General features: G+C 37.5%; 2 protein-coding genes across 2 annotated transcripts in view; both read right to left on the reverse strand.

Moving 5' to 3' along the window:
* Positions 1 to 945: 945 nt before the first annotated feature.
* Positions 946 to 7,103, reverse strand: blcap (bladder cancer associated protein). The gene is made up of 2 exons (XM_023267583.3): positions 6,974 to 7,103; positions 946 to 2,651 (listed from the first exon to the last, which is right to left on the reverse strand). Exon 2 carries the CDS (start codon positions 2,484 to 2,486, stop codon positions 2,223 to 2,225), a length of 264 nt encoding a protein of 87 aa, XP_023123351.1. The 5' UTR covers positions 2,487 to 2,651; positions 6,974 to 7,103; the 3' UTR covers positions 946 to 2,222.
* Positions 7,104 to 9,436: 2,333 nt separating this feature from the next.
* The window catches only part of podxl2 (podocalyxin-like 2), a 40,068-nt gene continuing 29,139 nt past the window's right edge, over positions 9,437 to 20,365 (reverse strand). Inside the window, exons 10-13 of the mRNA XM_023267618.3 lie at positions 17,852 to 17,913; positions 15,695 to 15,874; positions 14,723 to 14,884; positions 9,437 to 14,639 (exon numbers count right to left, since the gene is read on the reverse strand). Coding sequence (XP_023123386.1) covers positions 14,580 to 14,639; positions 14,723 to 14,884; positions 15,695 to 15,874; positions 17,852 to 17,913 — 464 coding nt within the window. The 3' untranslated portion in view covers positions 9,437 to 14,579. The remainder of the gene's footprint in view (positions 14,640 to 14,722; positions 14,885 to 15,694; positions 15,875 to 17,851; positions 17,914 to 20,365) is intronic.

Below are 20,365 nucleotides of genomic sequence, written 5' to 3' on the forward strand. Positions count from 1 at the left end.
AAAAAAAAAGTCAAGACTTGAGATCCTAAAAGCAGAGATAAAACAGCAGATTTCACTATTTAATAATTCTGAATATTCTTTTCCTTGTTACCTGGTACGATCTGATTTCATAATCCTAAAGTAAAACCCCACATTTACACAAATCAATGCGAGTGTTTTTAATCAATATTTTCTTCAATATCTGAATTTCTACACAAGGAAGAATGTGTAAAATATCAGCAGCACTTCTGTATATTTCTTGAATATATATTAAAGCTTATTCTATCTTGAATAAACCAGAAAATAATATGATTTAAGCAGCTGGAATCAGAGTATTTTGACGATTTTCTTTTAAAACACTCAAAAACTGATTTACAAAATAGTTGCAGATTAATTTAACAGTTGACAGCTAATATAAATAATCGACTGCTGCAGCTCTATTTTAATGAATGATTGTGTGAATATATCACACTATTGCCGTCAACATGCAGACTTTAAGGAGGCCTTACATTGTAGATACTATATACTTTGTAAATGTGGGAAAAGACTGATAAATCAGATATTCCTGGGTAGAAAAATCATGAATTTGTGGCAAGAAAATATAACTGCAAAAAAAGTTGACATGTAATTTTGAATTAAAAAGCTTATTACACCCTAAAACCTTTCATAGAGCATCAGTTTATGGTGCGAGGAGCTTCATCTGGACCTAAATGTCCCCATCTAGTGGGAAATCTAAAGCAAACAAATGTAAATGGATAAAATGAACAGAGTTTGCATCCGTAAAAAGACCATTTTTGGAGTGTGAACAACTACTTTCTGCAGGAGAATCAACTAAAAAAAAAAACATATATATTTATAAAAACAAAGAATTCAGAGGTCTAACAAAAGTTGGAAAGGCAAAACAAACCCTTTTAGTGAGAAAAATGTCATTTTTTTTGTTCAGTAAAACACTGAATTCCACGCGGATTAACACGAGAGGAAAAACTTTATTTAAATTAAAACCAAAGCAGTTGTGGCCACACACACACAAACACACTCCTCAGACACACAAACGGGTACAGAGTATAAACACCTTAGCTTTTGTCTGCCAGCTAAACTTAACACTTAGAGCAGAGACACACAAGGAAACCTGGATAAACTTCTAGCGAACACGTGGTGCTGTTTCCCGTCTGTATTGCTTAATGTGGCTGGAAATGTGGTCCATCTCTTCGTTTCCTTGTGTCTCGCCGCTTCTTTAAATCAGCATGTCATGATCACAAAAAAATAAGTCTTTCATTCACCCTCCACACATCCAGATTCTTCTAACCTTTGGAAACTTTCAGCATTTTGTTTTTAATTCATTAAAATCTGTGTAAGTGGAAAAAACCAAAAAAAAGAACCCATGCACAAGAAACAAAAGACGGCAAAAACAAAAGAAAAGTTTGGATCTGGCGAGAGGAGGGGCAGCTGCAGAGCACAGTGGGGTAACAACGTGGGGGGGGGGAAGTTCCTCAGCATCTTTACACCTTTCCCCAGGTGCATTTTGAGAATTATTTGAGAATTATTCACAGCATAGTTACTGATTGTCCAGTGTCAGTGTGCTCTAACTGTTGAGCATTTCGTGTGCAGATGCCAGATGTGGCGACGGAGTTTGGTCATGTGGGGCTGAAAACGGCACTTTTTGTTCCTCTTTTCTTTCGAACACGTCGAGACACCGACTATCATTTAAACACTCCCCGGCGTTCAAAGTCTGTCGAGTGAGAGAGCAAGAGTGCGTGGCCGCCGGCGCAGCATCTGGTGGGAGTTTTGTGAAATTTGGCAGTTTGAGAAGCAAAATATTTTCCATTTCAGAACCGACAGGTTTCGTTGAAAGTGGAGTCTCTCTCGGAAGTAAACAAGGAACCAGAATACTGAAACACAGTGGTGACTTTAGGTGGATCTTATACTGTAGGTTTAGAGTGAAATTCTTCTTTCCTCAGCACCAAGTTAACGCATGTCTTTCCCTTTGCAGTTTCTACATTTGGGTGCCTCGCCTTCCCCAAACTAAAGTCTCCTCCGACAGTACTTTTTACCTTCCTCGGTTTCTTTACAGCATTACAGAACAGCATCTCTCCGTTTTAACACCGTCTTTGGCTGGGCGCTCTCGGTATTCCCTTCCAGCACTGCCCACAAGAATCACAGTCCGTCCCTCTCGCAGCATGGCAGTATCGCTCTACAGTAGCCTCCCCTCTCTTCGCCTCTCCTCCAGCACTCGCCCTCCTCTCCTAGGTCCCGACAATCGCCGGGTCATGAGCGGCGTCCGGCAGCGAGGCGTCCTGGCAGTGGTACAGGAAGCAGTTGCCCCAGCAGCTGTAGCAGATGAGGAAGAGGGCAGCCAGGAAGACCAAGGCACAGATGGTGCAGGGCTTCCTCTCCAGCAGGAAGCTGAGCAGGTAGAAGCCCATGAACATGGAGTGGTTGAACCACAGCGCCGGGTTCAGCGGCTTGGGGATGAGCAGCACTGGGAGCAGCCACTGTAGGCAATACATCGTCTCTCTGTCTGGGGAAAGAGCTCGGCGGAGGGTTTAGTGTCCGTGAGGGCGGCTGGAGGTCTTTGAAGGAAGCTCAGGTTGAGGAGATGATTCTATCCGATGGAGCTGGGATGATGCAGGAAGAGGTCGAAGAAGACAGATGTCGCCGTCATCAGGCCATCCCTGGAAAAAAAAAGGTAAAGTTTCAAAAGAAAGTCAAATTTGAACCAAGGTTGGTGCCCGCATAGCTCAGCGGGTTAAGTGGGTGACCCACGTACAGAGGCTGGTCCCCGACGCAGCAACCCGGGTTCAATTCCTGCTCGCGGCCCTTTGCTGCATGTCTTCCCCCCACTCTTCTCCCTCCTTTCCTGTCTGTCTATACTGTCCCTGTCAAATAAAGCTGTAAAAGGCCCAAAAAAAAAAAAAAGATTGGACCAAGGTTTGGTCAAACTAGAGCTAAAAATATTGCTTATTTTTAGCCATTAATCTAATTCAGCATCAGAAACAGTTTCATTGTCAAGTAGATTTTCACAAAACAAGATAACTGATGCTGTGTTTGGGTAAAAAATTTTTAAAGACAAATGTAAAGATTCTTTTAAAAAAAAAAGCAAGACAAAGTGACAAATTCATCATGTCTCATCTGTACAAGTGTATCTTTACAGTTTAAACTTATTGTACTTCTTGTCCTGCTTTATCCAGGCATCAGTGGTATCCAACTGCTGAAACATGTAAATCAATAAAGTTTATCTTATCTTAAGTCAAAGGAACAGCAAGTGTTGCAAATCCAAAACATTATAAACCTAATTAAAATATTTACGGTGTGCAGGAACTTGCCAATTATTCCCCCAAGAATGGGCAAGATCACAGGTATGTCATGTAAACAATCTGAAATGTGCAAAAGATTTATTGCTTTAAACTACTGTCCTTTGGTTAATTTTAATTACTCAACAAAACAATGCACCATTATTTGTTTAGTCTGTAGTGTCACCATTCTGTCTGTCAATTAAAACTCTGCTAAAGGGGAGAAAAAGAATGCTTTGACCTGTTTGTATTTCTTTACACTGATCACAGTTATATGGGACAGACCCAAGGAAAGAATGTGTCTTTGGTGTTCCCTAAAAATAGCAATGGAGGAACTGTTTTGGAACATTTACACACAAGGAGGAGAAAACTGCAATCAAAAAGGGGGCAAGTCACAAAAAAAAATAAAAATAAAAATAAAAATAAAATAGCAGGGCTGCCCATTGCTCATTATAAATCTGCAAAATGTACAATATTCTGTTGGAGGTGGTAGTAGGTTCCCTTCCTGAAGTGGTTTTGAAAACGGTGACACATAGGTAGCAGAAGGGGAGGAGAAAGTGGGGGGAAATACAGCACCAATGGCAGATTTAAACCTGCAGGTAACATCCAAGGAATCAAACCAGGTTTTCATCAATCTTAACTACCGTCTTTGTGAATTTAGCAACATTTTCTTGTTGTTTTTGCATTATTTTGTATATTCCAAGTGCTGTGTGGTGCTGTGGCTTCATGCCAAAGACGAGTTTCCCTGCAGGACAATAAAGCATCTCATCTTAATCTGCAGATTCTGTTCTCAAACAACTGCCCAGAGGGGAAAAAAATCGCTGTAAAAACTTCCTTGGTGCCCATAACTGTCTAAAACACAGCTCCTGTCACAACTAACAAAGGAAAGCAGCAAATTATCAGAACTTAACAGCTGGAACAAGAACATCTGCTCTGACAAAAGCACATCTTTATACCTTATTCTTAAACTGCATTTACATTTTACATTTTATTAGCACCGTTATCATGCAACAGTTCACGGCTCAAGGATCCTTTGACACTTTATTTTTATACACTATATTCCATTAGTGCCATATTCCTTATTACATTGAATATACCTGTCAGTTATCCAAACAACAGAGTTGATTAGCTAATCATTTATCTAAAAGTTCCACGTCTAAATCAGATATCTTTGTCAACAATGACTGTTGGATAATAAATATGCAAACATCGGAGACCATCTTTGCCAATATGTCAACTTGAGCTTTAGAAAATTGCAATGGACCACTGTTTTCTGACATTTTACCAATGATTCAACAGTTTTATCAAACCACAGAGGGAAAAAAAAACACACATATTACTGCCAATTTGGATTTTTAGTGCTGATTATTTTTGGTTTTCTCCTGACTAGACCCTTGTTTGTGTTGCATCTACTCTCAGATATACGTGGTTTGGATTTTTTTTAAAAAGTGTTAAATAAAATTGTAGAATTTTACCATTTCAGGAAGAGAGGATAACCCGTCTTTTAACTCCATATTTATAGAAATATAAACACAACACAGTCACCTGCCTTTTCCTGCCAAATCTTGAGCAACACGAGACAGAGCCACTCCTTTTATAGCTATGAGAGCGCTGGTTTGGCACAAGCATCACATTTTGTACATGTAAATACGTCATCATATATAAAGGACACAGGTTAAAATTTACACACATTACATTTTAAGGATGAGAGCCAAATGCAAAATGGTTATCAAAACATGAGGATTTTCTGTCTTTTTAACCCTAAAGTGAGGACAGCTGTTGACTCAACGCCGTTTTGCCACACAATAAAACAGGGGTGTCAAACATGCAGCCTGCAGGCCAAAACCAGCCCTCCAGAGGGTCCAATCCGGTCCGCGGGTCGACATTAACTGCAAAATATAGATCTATAAAAGTGTAAATTTAAAATAATTTTTAGACCATGACAAGTTGTTTTGATCATAAAGTAAAATACTAGACTGTTCATTGTTCTTTAGCCATTTTGTTTCTCATTTTTGTAACATTTTGCCTTATTTATGTTGCCTTTTTTATCTGACTTTTGTCATTTGTCTCATGTTTTGTCATATTGTGTTTCCTTTTTCTCGCCTGTGTTTTGTATTATTTTTATTATGATTTTGTGTTTGGCTTTTTTGTTGTTTTCTGTCTTGTTTTTGTCATTTTTCCATTTTGTCGCTTTACAATTTTGTCAAATTTGTCTTTGTTTTTTGTGACACTTCTCATTTTGTGTCTCATTTTTGTAATATTTTTTCTTTTTTGTCTGACGTCGTTTGTCTCACTTGTGTTTTGTCTTATTTTTGTTGTTTTGGGTTTGCTTTATTGGTTGTTTTTTGTTGCTTTGCAACTTTTGTCTAATTTTTTTTGCTCTTGTTTTGTTTCATGCCATTTGTAACAATGTTGCTGAAATTGAATTTATTTTTCTTCAGAAATTTCAGGTTCTTCATAATGTTTTGTAAAAAGACAATTCCTTAAATGTGAACTTTTCTGCACTAGAACAAAGGAAGTGGCGGTTATTATTGGTTATTATGCTCTGATTTTACTGGTCCAGTGTTTGTGGAACCTGTACTAAAATGACTTGAGCACTCCTGCAATAAAACTTGACTAATCAGTGCCCAACCCTCGTTAATGACTTCCAAAAGTAAACATTTAGCCAAATGTTTAGGTGTTAACTTCCTTGTAAGGGCTTCATAGCTTAGCTGTGAGCTTTGGCTGTGTACTTCTGAGCTCCAGTGCTGATCCTAAAACAATAAAACCACAACAAGACTCACTCCAGCTGATTTAAAATGACCTGAAACTGGTATGAGCCGGTGTGGAAATACGCCCCGAGTTTAAAGTGACTGGTCTGAACAAGAAAACTGGCTGCGGCTGGCTGGAGGACAAAAGCAGAGTTACTGTCATGGACAGCTGCTCGCTGACAGACTGCCACCTTAGAAAAGTTATGACCAACCATAGCTGCTGACAACTAGGTAGTGAGCTAGTTGGGCTAAATTAGCCAACACTGAGGTAGAAGTTGACCTAAGCTGATGGTTATTGTTGAGTTAAAACGTTCAGGTTCTCTGTAGCCAAAGATTAAGATCACTAACCAGTCCTAAAGCTAACCTACAGCTGGTCTAGTCTCTAATGTATGAACAGACAGGAGGGTAAACCAGACCCCATTTAAAAGTCTGGTTATTTAAGGTAACCAGGCTTGGAGTTGAAAGCAAAATTCGCCATCCAGAACTACACACAAGCCGATTAAGGAGCCACTGGTTATTTCGCTGTACTGCTAATACAACAAGCTGCATTTATTTTTGAGTCTTTGTTAAAATTTTAGGCTGTTTTATTTATCGCCTTCCGCAGAAATTCATCGCAGTGGGCGGTAACGGCAGTTAGCTAGCAGCCGTTGCTAAAATTGCAACATTTGAAAAGAATTACTCTACATGTAGATCCGATTCTCAGTTTGCCACAACACTGTACATTTCGGGAGTAGTTTACATCATATTCTGGTATTAGAAAGGCCAGCGTAAAGTGCCAACTTGGACCGGAGGTTGGCATTAACAGCATGTACCGGAGGCTAACTAGCTAGGTTAGCTTCAAAGACAAAAGATTTCGTTATTACTGTTGAACCGCCAGCTTAAACAAAACAGCTAGTGTTTTCTAAAAGTGTGGATTTGGGTTTGAATGAGTGTGAGAAATTAAAATGAACCAACCTGACATCTTTTGGGCTCATTCTCAGCAAAGACAACCCGCCACCACCATCTCTGTCTCAACGACCGACTGCGCACGTAGCTGCTAACAAGCATTAGCATTAGCACGAAGGACCCCTGCTGCAAAGTTGAGGCCGTTTGGGGTGTCAGTTTTCTGCCTGAGTAGAATTAATTTCCCTTCAGCAGAGTTTATTCACCAGAAGATTGCACAAACCCAGGGGACTGTATACCAATTATTTTAACATCCAGCTTATTTAAAACAACAGAGAAAGTCATAAATGAAAGGCCATCTAGAAAATATAGGATATATACCTAAATAAAGGCCAACTTTAGGAATGGAAGATATACCATGCAATGCCAAAATAAACAAACCCCCAACAGATTTCTCTTCTGTAATTTTGAAATGCACAAAAGAATAAATTTACATGTCTAATTAAAAAGGGGGATTTAGTAGCTATTGAACAGTGACAGGTTGTTTTCTTTTTAAAAAGAAAATCACATTTCTTGACAAATACTTAAAATACCCTGACAAATTCCTCCCAATTTCCCATTTATTTCCTAATTCATTAGATGAAACCATTAAATCCAAGTTTAATACCATATGTATATTTATGAAATTAGATACAATTGGTAACAAACAGAAAAAAACAAACTATATCATGAAAACATATTTATTCAACATTTTATTCAATGTATGCCGTCTAAGCACTGGTAATCTGTCAAAATGCAGATTTTATTCAGTTCAATTTTATGTTTATAGTGCCAATACACACCATATTGTCATCTTGTAGCATTCACTTGATAAGTTAAAGACCTTATAAATTGTAAACCCAACTAATCTTAAAAGTAGAGAGGATGTTTGCCTCTGATTCCACAATAGAGGAGTCTGATAACTGTAAGCTCTGCCCCCAATTCTACTTCTGGAAACTCTGGGATCCACAAGTAAATACAATAAAGTCTTTAAGATAAAATGGAGTGTGGTCATTAAAAGTTTTGTGTGTCACAGGCAGGATTTTAAACTCTATCCTGGATTTTTTACAGAGCAAATGAAGAGAAGCTATGCGGGAGAAACATTATCTCCTCCCGGTTCCTGTCAGAACTCTGGCTGCAGCATTTTGTATCAGCTGGAGGGTTTTAAGTGAGTTATTGGGACATCCTGTCAGTTGGGAATTACAATAGTCCAGCCTGGAAGTTGCAAATGTTTGGACTAAGGTTTCAGCATCATTCTGAGATAAGATGGCCCCAGAACTTTTCATCATGGGCAAGTCCTGAAAAGGAAAAAGTCCAACCCCTTTTCAGAAGTTTGGTTCTGGAACCCTTACTATGCGTTGATTTGAGCCCAATGATATGTAGTCGGTACCGCTCCACCTCCAGCACAGCTCCGGTTCTATCCCCACTGAAGTGACATTCCACATCCACACAATCGGTCTACACCACCAGGGGGCGGCACACTGCTGTCCACCGTCCAGTGTTCACAGCACCAGACCTTGATTTCCAGCCCTGTAGGTGGTGGACTCATGGTGCTACTTTGGGTTGTACCTAAACGAACCCCACAGTAAGTCTAGGCCACCAGACACTCGTGGACAAGCTCCAATCCTGGACCTGGTGTCACTCTTCCTGAGAAAAGCGACATCTTTTTTTCCTTGATCTCATTGGGGTTTTCTGAATCGCTCTTTGCCTGGTCCCTTCTCCAGGACCAATTTGGACTGGGAGACGCATGCAGTAAGGAAATATGCAGTATCTAAATAAATAAATAAATAAATAAATAAATAAATAGGTAAAGGGCAAAATAGAAGTCAAAATTCTTCAAAACAAAAAAAATGAATAAACAATACATTGAATGGATTAAAATAAGTCAAACATGAACCTAGTGACTTGGACATGACTGCAGTAATTAAAAATATGACTGTAGTGACTCTGACATGTCATTTCTGATTCAAATGTATGCAGATTCAGTCATGACTGTTGTGACTTGGACATTACGATAGCGACTTGAGCAACATTATACTGTCTCAAACTTGAGTATTGACTTGAAATTACTAGAGTGACTCAAACTACATGTTGGACTTACTACGTTCATGTCCAAGTCACCAAACATAGTCACGACTGAACTGTAGTGATTTGAACATGGTCTACTTACTTGAATATTTTAACTGTGACTCAGTCATGATGACTCTGCATTGTTATAGTGACTCAAACATCAATGTAATGACTTGGAAAATGATTTGAAAGACTTAAACTACATGTAAAATATTTTTGTGCATTTTAGAAACACAGGAAAAATTTATTTTAAAAAAGGAAAGGTTTTGTTAAATTAAAATCCTTTTTACAGTGTGTAGCTGTAACATACGAAATTGTGTTGTACTTATCTCAAACTGTAATGTGTCCACAGTGTGTTAGTAAGCTGTAACTATAACTATGATAAACCACTTTTTCAACTCTTTAAACAGCCAAAACACAAAACCATCCATACATTAATTTATTTTCTGCACTAAACCAAGTTTCAGGAAGAAAACAAATACATTTTCTTCAAATTTTTATTTCTCACACTTATTACACTGACAACCAAAAAATTAAACAATATGTGATCAAAATGCATAAAAACGGACATAGAAAAAAGACCTGTAAAACAACAGACATAAAATAACAATAAAATGTAGAAATGAAGACTCAACAAAGTGTTCAAATGCTTACATCGTACCTTGTCTTTACAAAGGGTCATTTGTGTGTTTTTGCTACAACTGAATGCCCATTGACTTGCACTAGCAGCACCGCTAACCAACATCCATGAGATTCTGAGAAGAAAAACTCATAAAACTTGAAAAAAATCTGAATCTGTTCAGTCCAAGCAACATAAAGTCTCTCATTCGTCAAACTAAAAGCAACATCAGCTGTGTGTTTTTGTTACATTGATGCTCGCTGCAGTGCTGAAAGCTACATGCTCGTCTATTCTGCCCATACGTTGTGTTCTCAGAAACAGATAATCTACGCCGCAGGCAGTTATTTAAAATTTTCACGAAAGACGGTTTTTGTCCTGAAATCCTGCTTAGCCGACAAAGTGCATATCAATATTTTATATTGAAGCCATCGTTACATCGAGAAAAGTCAGAGTTAAAGAGCGATAACACCGGCGACGGATGAAATGCAGATGGGCAGGAAGTAGAACAGAGACCAACAACAGCATCAGAATCAGTCTTAAAAACAAGATAAACAAAAGAAAACAAAAGGCGACTACAGCTGCTGATTTTCTGTCTCCACTCCAGCAGTGATTTGAGTCGAGTCCTACTGAGGATCACAGAAAAACATCTCAGGTTATTTCTGTAATTCTAATGCTGCGATGTTACTGTTTGTGCTGAAGTTCAAGACATGTGAAGACTTGTGCGAGTCCCATTTTTGACGAGTTAATTGGGACTAAAAGTGGTTGGTCAGTCGTTGCCATGATGTTTTTGAAGCCGGACAGTAACCATAGGGACATGGACACCATTATAAAGACTCAGACATGATGCTAGTGACTCCAACATGACTTTGATGTGACTACAGATGTGACTCGAACATAACTCAGTAATGTCAACAAAGATTTAGATACGAAAGTCCTACAGACCGGAAACTATTGTAGCATCGGAAGTGGAAATGACTCAAACTCAGTCGTAGTGACTCTGACATGTCCTCTGTGACTCCTGTGTGAGTTGTGTTGACTTGGACGTGACTATAATGACTCTGACATGACTGCATTCATGCAGACATGAACACAGCGAGTCAGACAAGATCAAGACCACAGTAACTCAAGCCTGAATGTGACCACAGTGACTTGAATGTTAGTGACTCGAACTTGTAGTGACTCTAACTTCTATAGTGACTCTGACATCACTTAAGTTCCTCAAACATTAATGTATAAACTGCAGAAACTTGGTCGTAGTGACTCTGCCATGTCGGGACAACAGTGACTTGAATATGATGATAATGACTAGGACATGGTCGTAATAAATGGGGCATAGTAATGATGACTGCATCATTGTGGTGACTCAAATATGAAAGTATTGACTTGAAAATGACTGGAGTGACTCGAACTACATGTTGGAGTCACTACGTTAATGTCCAAGTCACCAAACAGTCATGACAGAACTGTAGGGAATTGAACATAACCACAGCTACTCGAATATGACTGTTATGGCTAAACAAACGACTTGGTGATTCAAACAATCCTAATGACTCGGACACGACTGTAGTGACTTGGACACAATCATGGTGACATCTTGACATCACACTTGGTGCATTAACTATGATGACTGTCATTCAGATGTGATTCTCGTGACTCAAACGTAATCATGTAGTTTCAGTCATGACTGTAGTGACTTGAACATCACAAGAGCCACTCGAGCGTCATCATAGTGACTCAAACATAAATTTTATGACTTAACAATGACTAGGGTGTCTCAAACTGCATGTTGGAGTCAATATGTTCATGTCCAAGTCACCAAACAAAATCAGCCTGAATGTGATAATGGTGTCTATTAAAGCAGTAACTTATTAAGGGAAGTGCAATTATCAGTTGAAGGAATTATATATTAATTGTGATCATCAGTCTGGCTTTTAAAGTTGTGGTTAATTGAAGGCCTGATTGAGTTCTGCAGCTTTACAGTGGCACAGTTTTCATCTTGTTCTGCTGTGGTCATATTTACATTCATAGGATTATGGTTGATTCAAGATTCAAACATGACCACAGTTACTGGAATGTTTCTGCTATGACTCAAATTTGACAAAGACTCAGTGACTCAAATATAATCCTAATGACTCGGACACAATTTTGGTGGCTTGGACACAACCCGAGTAACTTGGACATGACTGTAGAGACTCAAACGAAATCCTGGTGACTTTGACATCACTGCAGTAACTATGATCACTGTAATTCTGATGTGACTCTAGTGACTCAAACAAAACTAAGTAGTTTCAGTCATGAAACTACTGCAGTGACTTGGACATCACTAGAGCGACTCGAGCATCATCATAGTGACTCAAATATGAATATAATGACTTGAACATGACCAGAGTGACTCGAACTCTGGTCATGTCCAAGTTACCACACGTTGTCATGACTGAACTGTTGGGAATATTACTGTTATGACTCAAACTTGACAACCACTCGGTGACTCAAACATGACCATAGTGACTCGGACATGACCCCAGTAACTCGGACATGGCTGTAGTGATTAAAAACTCGACTGTATTGATTAGAAAAATGTCCTCGGTATCTCTGACTTTAACATTAAACACTAAAACACTGAAGACTTGGAGCTCGACTTGGACTCAGGGTTTGACGACTCGGACTTGGACACCGTTACTAGCTAATATGTTCATGCTTTTGGCCTGTAAATGTTGTTGCCCACGTGTCATAGCCTCAAGGTTTAGCCAGCAGCATACAGCAGCCATTTATTCCAGCGCTATTGGAAATAAACGAACAAACGAACAAAATTAAAGCGGCTAAACGGCACACGAGTACAGCGATTCACGAAAAGAGTCGCCGAGTTGTAAACATCCTCAGCGCTTAGCAACCATTCCTATAAGCAAAAATAGAGATATTTCAGTCACTGTATGTAGTAACATTTAACATGATGCAGCATTTTTCAACGATGATAGTCGCTAGTTTTCCAAGAGGAATCAATAAAGTGCCAAAACTTTTCACTCAAAAAGTTGCTACAGGTTCAACTTCCTGTTCGGAGGAGCAGCTAAGAGGAGTCGCCACCGTCAGACCGTTTTGAAGGCGCTAATACAAATGCAGCATTGTAAAAATACTCCATTCCGAGTCTTACACTCAGGGTAGTACTTCTGTGATGTAGTATTAGAAAAAATGCAACATGTGAAAATTTTATGCAGAAAAAGCGAGTTTTTACATCATTTTGCTGTAGTACTTGGTGCCATTTTGGACGATTTTGCATCATAAAAGCGAAATATTCATCTGTAGCTAAAATAAATAGACTTAGTTACATTCCACTACTTCCGTAATTGTAGTTATTAGTAGCATCATAAATACAAAGTGACTTTTTACTTCATTGAACTGCAGTATGTGGTGCCATTTTGGATGATTTTTGAATACTGTTGGGTATTTTTGTTCCGTTATAATGTATTTTTGAAGCTCATGATAGGTTTTTTTATTCAAAATATTAATCTGTAGCTAAATGAAATATACTCCCTACTTCAATGATTGTAACATTAGTGGAGTTTTTATTTCATTTTACTGTAGTATTTGGTATAACTTTTTGACGATTGTGAATACTGTTGGGTAGCTTTACCTATACTAATATATTTGTTATGATCACATTAGGTTTTGTATGGAAAATATTAATCTGTAACTCAATTAAATATATACTCAGTGACATTCCCCCACCGCAGTGATTGTTGTATTAGTTACAAAATGTCAAATACTATATTTTTATGCATAAAAAGTGAGTTTCTACTGTAGTTTTTGGTACCATTTTGACAATTTTGAATACTGTTGGGTAGTTTTGTTCTGTTATATGCCATTTTACTGTAGTATTTGCCACATTTTTTGCCAATTTTTTAAAAACCGTTGGGTAGTTTTACCTATAATAATGCAATTTTCATGATCACATCAGGTTTTGTATGCAAAATATTAATCTGTAGCTAAACTAAATAGACTCAATACATTCCACCACTTCAGTGATTGTAGTATTAGCAGAAAAAAAAGCAAAATACTACATTTTTATGAATAAAAAGTGAGTTTTTACGTCATTTTACTGTAGTTTGTGGTGCCATTTTGGATGATTTTGAATATTGTTGTGTATTTTTGTTCTGTTACAATGTATTTTTGAAGATCATGGTAGGTTTTATATGCAAAATAGCAATGTGTAAACTAAATATACTTGGGTTACATTCCACTAGGGGTAGTTAAACTTTTTGGATATCTACTTTCAGCGGGAAACATCATATTGTATGAAGTTACTTTTACAAGATTTTACAAGGATATGTAAAATTAAAGAAAAAAATGTTGTCTTTTCTGTAAATTGTTGGTAATTGTATCTAATTTTAGAAATAGATTGACAGTATTGAACTTGAATTTAACTGTTTCATGTATTAAGTAAAAATGACAATTTGTGAAAATACAATAACTTTGCAACAAAACAGTGTTGGAATCTAAAAAAAACTTGAAAAAATATTTAGTTATTTTCATTTTAAGTTGTTTTACATAATTCATGACATCAAAGCTCCTTTACATTCGATGATTTGTCTCTAGTTTAAATTGTCTACAGAGCTAAGGCACAAAGCTAAACATACGAATGCGATGGCCACATTAGCTAATATCAAGCAGGGGTTTGTTTTCAGTTTTTTTGGTAAATTCTTGATTTTGTCTCAGCTTTTTTTACCATTTCAAAATGGCGGACATGTGTGAGACTAACCATTTAGAGAGATTTGAGCGTGTGATATCCAAAATGATGTCAGTGACTCCTCCTGCTGAGCTCCTCTGACTGGACGACACATCTTTAACTTCTATCAACAGCCTTTATCTTAATTTTTCTGTTTCTTTCTCTATTTCCGTCCCATCATCTTCCTCTTTCCTCCGTCTGTCCATAAAAAGACACCTCCTCTTCGTCAATCAGAGGTGTGTGTCCTGCTCCTCTTCCTCCTCCTCCGTTGCCGCCTGATTGACAAACACCTGAAATAAAACACACAATCGAACCTTAAAAACAATTATTTTCAGTCTGTCAATACATCCACTTAACACTGTCGTCCAATCACCTGCCAGCGGCTGCCCTGCTCCCCGCCTCCTTCCCCTCCCCCTGCGAGCCCATTGGTACTCGGCTTTTTCTCTCGCATCTCGGGGTGGCTGTCATTGGTCACATCCAGAGTTGGGTTGTCGTGGCAACCGTTCTCCACGAAGTGAAGCTCCTCGGCGCGAAACTGCGAAGTGGAAGAAATAAAAAAGCATCAGTTTGTTTGTCAGATTCATGCTTATGTTGGTGTTTGTGTTTATGTTAATGTTGGTGTTAATGTTGGTGTTTATGTTGGTGTTTATGTTTGTGTTGGTGTTTGTATTTATTTTGGTGTTTACGTTGCTGTTTGTGATGGTGTTTATGTTGGTATTTGTGTTTATGTTTATGTTGGTGTTTGTTGTTGGTATTTGTGTTTGTGCTTATTTTGGTGTTTACGCTGGTGTTGATGTTGGTGTCTATGTTGGTGTTTATTTTGGTATTTGTGTTTATGTTGGTATTTGTTTTGATGTTGATGTTTGTGTTAATGTTGGTGTTTGTTTTGGTGTTTATGTTGGTTTTGTATTGGTATTTGTGTTTATGGTGGTTTTTGTGTTGGTGCTTGTTTTGGTGTTTATGTTGGCCTTTGTGTTGGTATTTGTGTTTATGTTGATGTTTATGGTGGTGTTTGGGTTGGTTTTTATATTGATGTCTATGTTTATTTTGGTGGTTATGTTGGTGTTTGTGTTTATTTTGGTATTTATGTTGGTGTTTGTGTTGGTTTTTATGTTGACGTTTATTTTGGTGTTTGTGTTCATGTTTGTGTTCATGTTGTTCTTTGTTGTTGGTATTTGCGTCTACAGTGGTGTTGTATTGTATTGATGTTTGTATTAAAGTTTGTATTCATGGTTGTGTTTATGTCTGTGTTTATGTTTGTTTTGGTAGTTGTGCTTATAGTTATGTTGGTGTTTATGTAAACATTTGTGTGTATGTTTGTGTTTGTGCGTTAGTGTCGACCCACTGTGGTTTTGGTGGCCGGCAGCCGTCTCTGCCAGCAGATGTAGATGAATCCCGACGTGATGATGACCATGCAGACAGAGCCGATGATCACCAGAACCACAAACAGTTTTCCGTAGTCGCTGCGAGTCTGACTGGGTCGAGATTCACAGGTGCTGGCGGCACTGTAGCTCTCGATGCCCATCTGATGACAAACACACAAAAACACACACAATCAAACACAGTTTAACCGGATACGAACACAAACCACTTGTACTTTTTCTTCAGTACAGAACAAATATTCTGCAGGAGTTCCATAAAAAAACGAAACAATCTCAGATTTGTCTTATGGAGAGCCAGACGTGAACATTTTTTTAACTTAATATAACAAATAATATTATTTTCTGTCACTGACACATCATTGGCTCTCATATTCAATTTTTTTAAAATTAAATTTCATTTATATTACACCAATTACAATTCAGATTGTCTCAAGATGCTTTATAGAACCCAGAAGGCCTGAAAAAATTAAAACAGACATTTGTCATCTTGGACTTTGGGAAACACTGATTGACATATGTCAATTCAATTTAATTTTATTTATATAGCACCAATTACAGGCCAAACTGTGTCAAGACGCTTTACAGAACCCATACACCTGAACCCCCAGAGCCGCCCTAAGAAGACAGTGGCAAGAAAAATACCCTTTTAACAGGAAGAAACCTTGAGCAGAACCCGACTCTTTATGTCGGGGGACTGATCTGCCTGCTGGCCAGCAGGTTGAGAGGGACGGAAGAGGTAGAGAGGTAGACATTTAAAGACCTCTTGAAAGACTTCTTTGGTTCAACCACCAGTCAGAAACTCAGTTAACCATGTAGAGCTTATTTTTTTAATGAAAAAGTAAGCTCTGGATGGTTAATTGGTTTAGGACTGGTTTTAGGACTGATTTCAGACTGTCTTGGGTGGGTTTTTTCTTAATCCCAAGAACAGAAAACCTACTATCAAGCATGGTGGTGGCAGTATCATGCTCTGAAGCTTTCTAGAAGTCCTTCTGGACTGGTCTCAGACTGTCTTATACTGGTCTTGGACTCTTAATTCGGAGTAGTTTAAGTTTGGCTTTGGTCCCAATTTTGTACTGGTTTTTGACATTTTTAGGACTGTTTCGGACTCTTTTCAGTTTCAGTGTTAGTTTTGGACTAGTTTCAGACTGCATTCTGACTGGTTCTGAACATTTTTTGGATAAGTTTTGGTTTGATTTTGGTCCTGGTTTTAGACCTTTTAAGGACTGGTGTAGGACTGGTCTCACTGGACTGATCTTGGATTCTTTTTTCACAGTAGTTTAAGTTTGGCTTTGGTCTTAATTTTGTACTGTTTTTGACTTTTTTTAGCACTGGTTTTGGGCTCTTTCTAAGACTGGATTTAGTTTTGGTTTTGGGCTAGTTTCAGACTGTATTCTGACTGGTTCTGAATATTTTTTGGACTGGTTTAGGCTTGATTTTAGTCCTGATTTTAGACCTTTAAAGGATTGGTTTCAGATTCTGAATATTTTTTGGACTGGTTTAGGCTTGATTTTAGTCCTGGTTTTAGACCTTTAAAGGATTGGTTTCAGATTCTGAATATTTTTTGGACTGGTTTAGGCTTGATTTTAGTCCTGGTTTTAGACCTTTAAAGGATTGGTTTCAGATTGTCATGGGTGGGACTTTTTTAACCACAAGAACATTAAACCTACCACCAAGCATGGAGGTGGCAGTATCATGCTCTGTGGAACTGGAGCTTTACACAAAGTAAATGGAATAATGTGGAAGAAAGATAACCTCCACATTCTTCAGGAAAACCTAAAATCATCAGTTTCTGAGTCTGTTAACTGTATTAACAAAAAAATTACTGTCAGGTTTAAAAGGAAAATTATCTTTACAAAAAGTTACCAAAATGACAACATTTTTCAGAGCCAGGCACCATGAAAATGGAAAAAATCATTTATTTATTTATTTATACTTATCACTCGTTATTTTTTGGCTTCATTGGGAAAATTAACCAAATCTAAACAGGGTATTTCATCAAAATAATTTTCTGAGAGTTTTCAGCTGAACTTCAGGCAGTGTTTTTATAAAGCAGATATGAGACAAGTATGAAAACTAATGAAAAATGTAAATGGTAAAATATTGATAGTATGTAGAGTCACCGTTTCAAGACTTTTCCTGATCTCTCCCAGCATCCCCAGCACATCCTTGGTAGCCATCAATCCTGGAAGACAAAGTTTAACAGAGTTTAGACCAACTTCTGTCTGAGTATTTATCCAAACCCCACAGAGGCAGCTGGAAATAACTCCTCATGACGTCAGTCCGTCTATTTTCATCTGTAAATCTGAACAGTGAAGGACTCTGAGCTGCTTCTCACAGTAATCGAATGTTTCAGGGTGCAACCTTGAGTGAAGACTAAAGTGAGAATCAGGGTTGCAGATTTAATTTAGTTTAAGTAAAGGCATGAATCCTACTTTGTGCCCTTTTCTTTCCTTTTTTTTCCAGGTTTATTTTCTTACTGGAGTATCTCAAAGTGTCGCCATCTTACCGCAGGCTGCACAAGAGAGGAACTAATAGGATGAAAAATGCTCTCTTTCACTTATTACTGAGCAGTCAAAGCAATAACAGCAAAACGTTAGTGGTGCAAAGCATTTCCAGTGTTTCTCCTCTTAAGTCTGACTGTGCTACTGCTGAAGGTTATTGAGAATGTCTGCAGCTCAAGGCTGAAATAGAGTAAACTCATCCAACATTTTTATGCTTATTTGCAGTCTGAACCTCAAAAACTCGACGATGGGGTTGAAAGCCATGTTATCTTTTAAAAAATCGCCAAAATTATTGCACCGTTTGTCACAAACTGTTAAATCTGAAAAAATAGCCAGATTTTCAACTTTATGACTGTTCTTGAACGTATTGCGTGTGATGTGTAGCTTCATTGGAAAAAATTAACCAAATCTAAGCTCAAAATTGTGATTTTTATTAAAATTACCTTATTCTACATGTGTTGTTCTTGGAACTCGTTTAGGTTTGGTTTTGGTCCCAATTTTGTACTGGTTTTTGACTTTTTAGGACTGGTTTCAGACTGTTTCTAAAACTAGTCAGTGTTGGTTTTGGACTGGTTTCAGACTATTCTGACTGTTCTGAACATTTTTGGACTGATTTGGGTTCGATTTTGGTCCTGGTTTTAGACCTTTTAAGGATTGGTTTAGGACAGGTTTCAGACTGTCTAGGGTAGGTCTCTCCTTGACCCTAAGAACAGCAAACCTATCATTAAGCATGGTGGTGGTAGTATTATGATCTGGAACTTTCTAGAACTATTTTTGGACTGGTTTCAGACTGTATTTTGGACTGGTTTTGGAATCTCTTGGATCTGGTTTATGTACTTCCTTTCGTAGTAATTTAGGTTTAGTTTTGTTCCCGATTTTGGAATGGTTTTTGACTTCCTTAGGACAGGCTTTGGACTCTGGATTCTAAAACTGGTTTCAGGTTTGATTTTGGACTGATTTCAGACTGTATTCTGACTGGTTCGAAACATTTTTTGGACTGGTTTGGGTTTGATTTTGGTCCTGGTTTTAGACCTGGGTTGACAGGCGAGTTAATTTTTAAAAAATCGCCAAAACTGCACCATTTATCAGAATAACAAACTGTTAAAACTGAAATAGTCCAATTTTCAACTTTCTGACTGTCTCTGAATGTGTCGTATTTGATGAGCAGTTTCATTGGGAATATTAACTAAATCTAAGTTCAAAATATGATTGTTATTAAAATGATCATATTCTACATGTGTTGTTCTTGGGACTGGTTAAGGTTTTGTTTTGGTCCCAATTTTGTCCTGGTTTTTGACTTTTTAGGACTGGTTTCAGACTGTTTCTAAAACTGGTTTCAGTGTTGGTTTTGGACTGGTTTCAGACTCTATTCTGGTTCTGTTTGAAAATCACCAAAATTGCACTGTTCATCTGAGTCACAAATTGTTAAAACTGAAAAAATAGTTAGATTTTCAACTTTCTGACCGTCCTTGAATGTATTGTGTGTAATGTGCAGCTTCATTGGAAAAATTAACCCAATCTAAGTTCAAAATTGTGATTTTTATTAAAATGACCATATTCTACATGCATTGTTTAAAGAATCACCAAAAATTAGGTGTTTGCTATAGCCAGATTCTGTAAAAAACAAAAAAATTCTGCCATCCTCTGTAAAAAAAAATGAAGCTATTAGTGACTCAGATGTGATCAACAGCCATGTGATAAACATTATGTTAATTTCTGGCTGAATTGCAGGCAGTGTTTACATAAATCCAAGAACAGAAACAAAAATATAAATGTGACTAACAAAATATTTGGAGTATTCAAAAGCCACCATTTTTATTCTTAGTACTGGTAAAATGCTATACATATATATATATATATATATATATATATATATATATATATATATATACACACACACACACACACACACATGTTAATTTAAGGCGGGAAATAAAATATTTGATTAAAGTTTCCTCCGTCATTAACATCCCTAAAATCATATTTAAAAAATTAATTCTATCTATTGTTACACTGCAACATTTATCAGTTAAAAATCATGTTGAAATCATGTATTTTTTTCTTTTGTTCCACATTGAATTTCATTTTTAGTTGCTCATTTTGTTTGGTTTTCATACCGAAGTTTACTTAATA

The sequence above is a fragment of the Amphiprion ocellaris genome, chromosome 5, assembly GCF_022539595.1.
Source record: "Amphiprion ocellaris isolate individual 3 ecotype Okinawa chromosome 5, ASM2253959v1, whole genome shotgun sequence".
NCBI classification, from domain to species: domain Eukaryota; kingdom Metazoa; phylum Chordata; class Actinopteri; family Pomacentridae; genus Amphiprion; species Amphiprion ocellaris.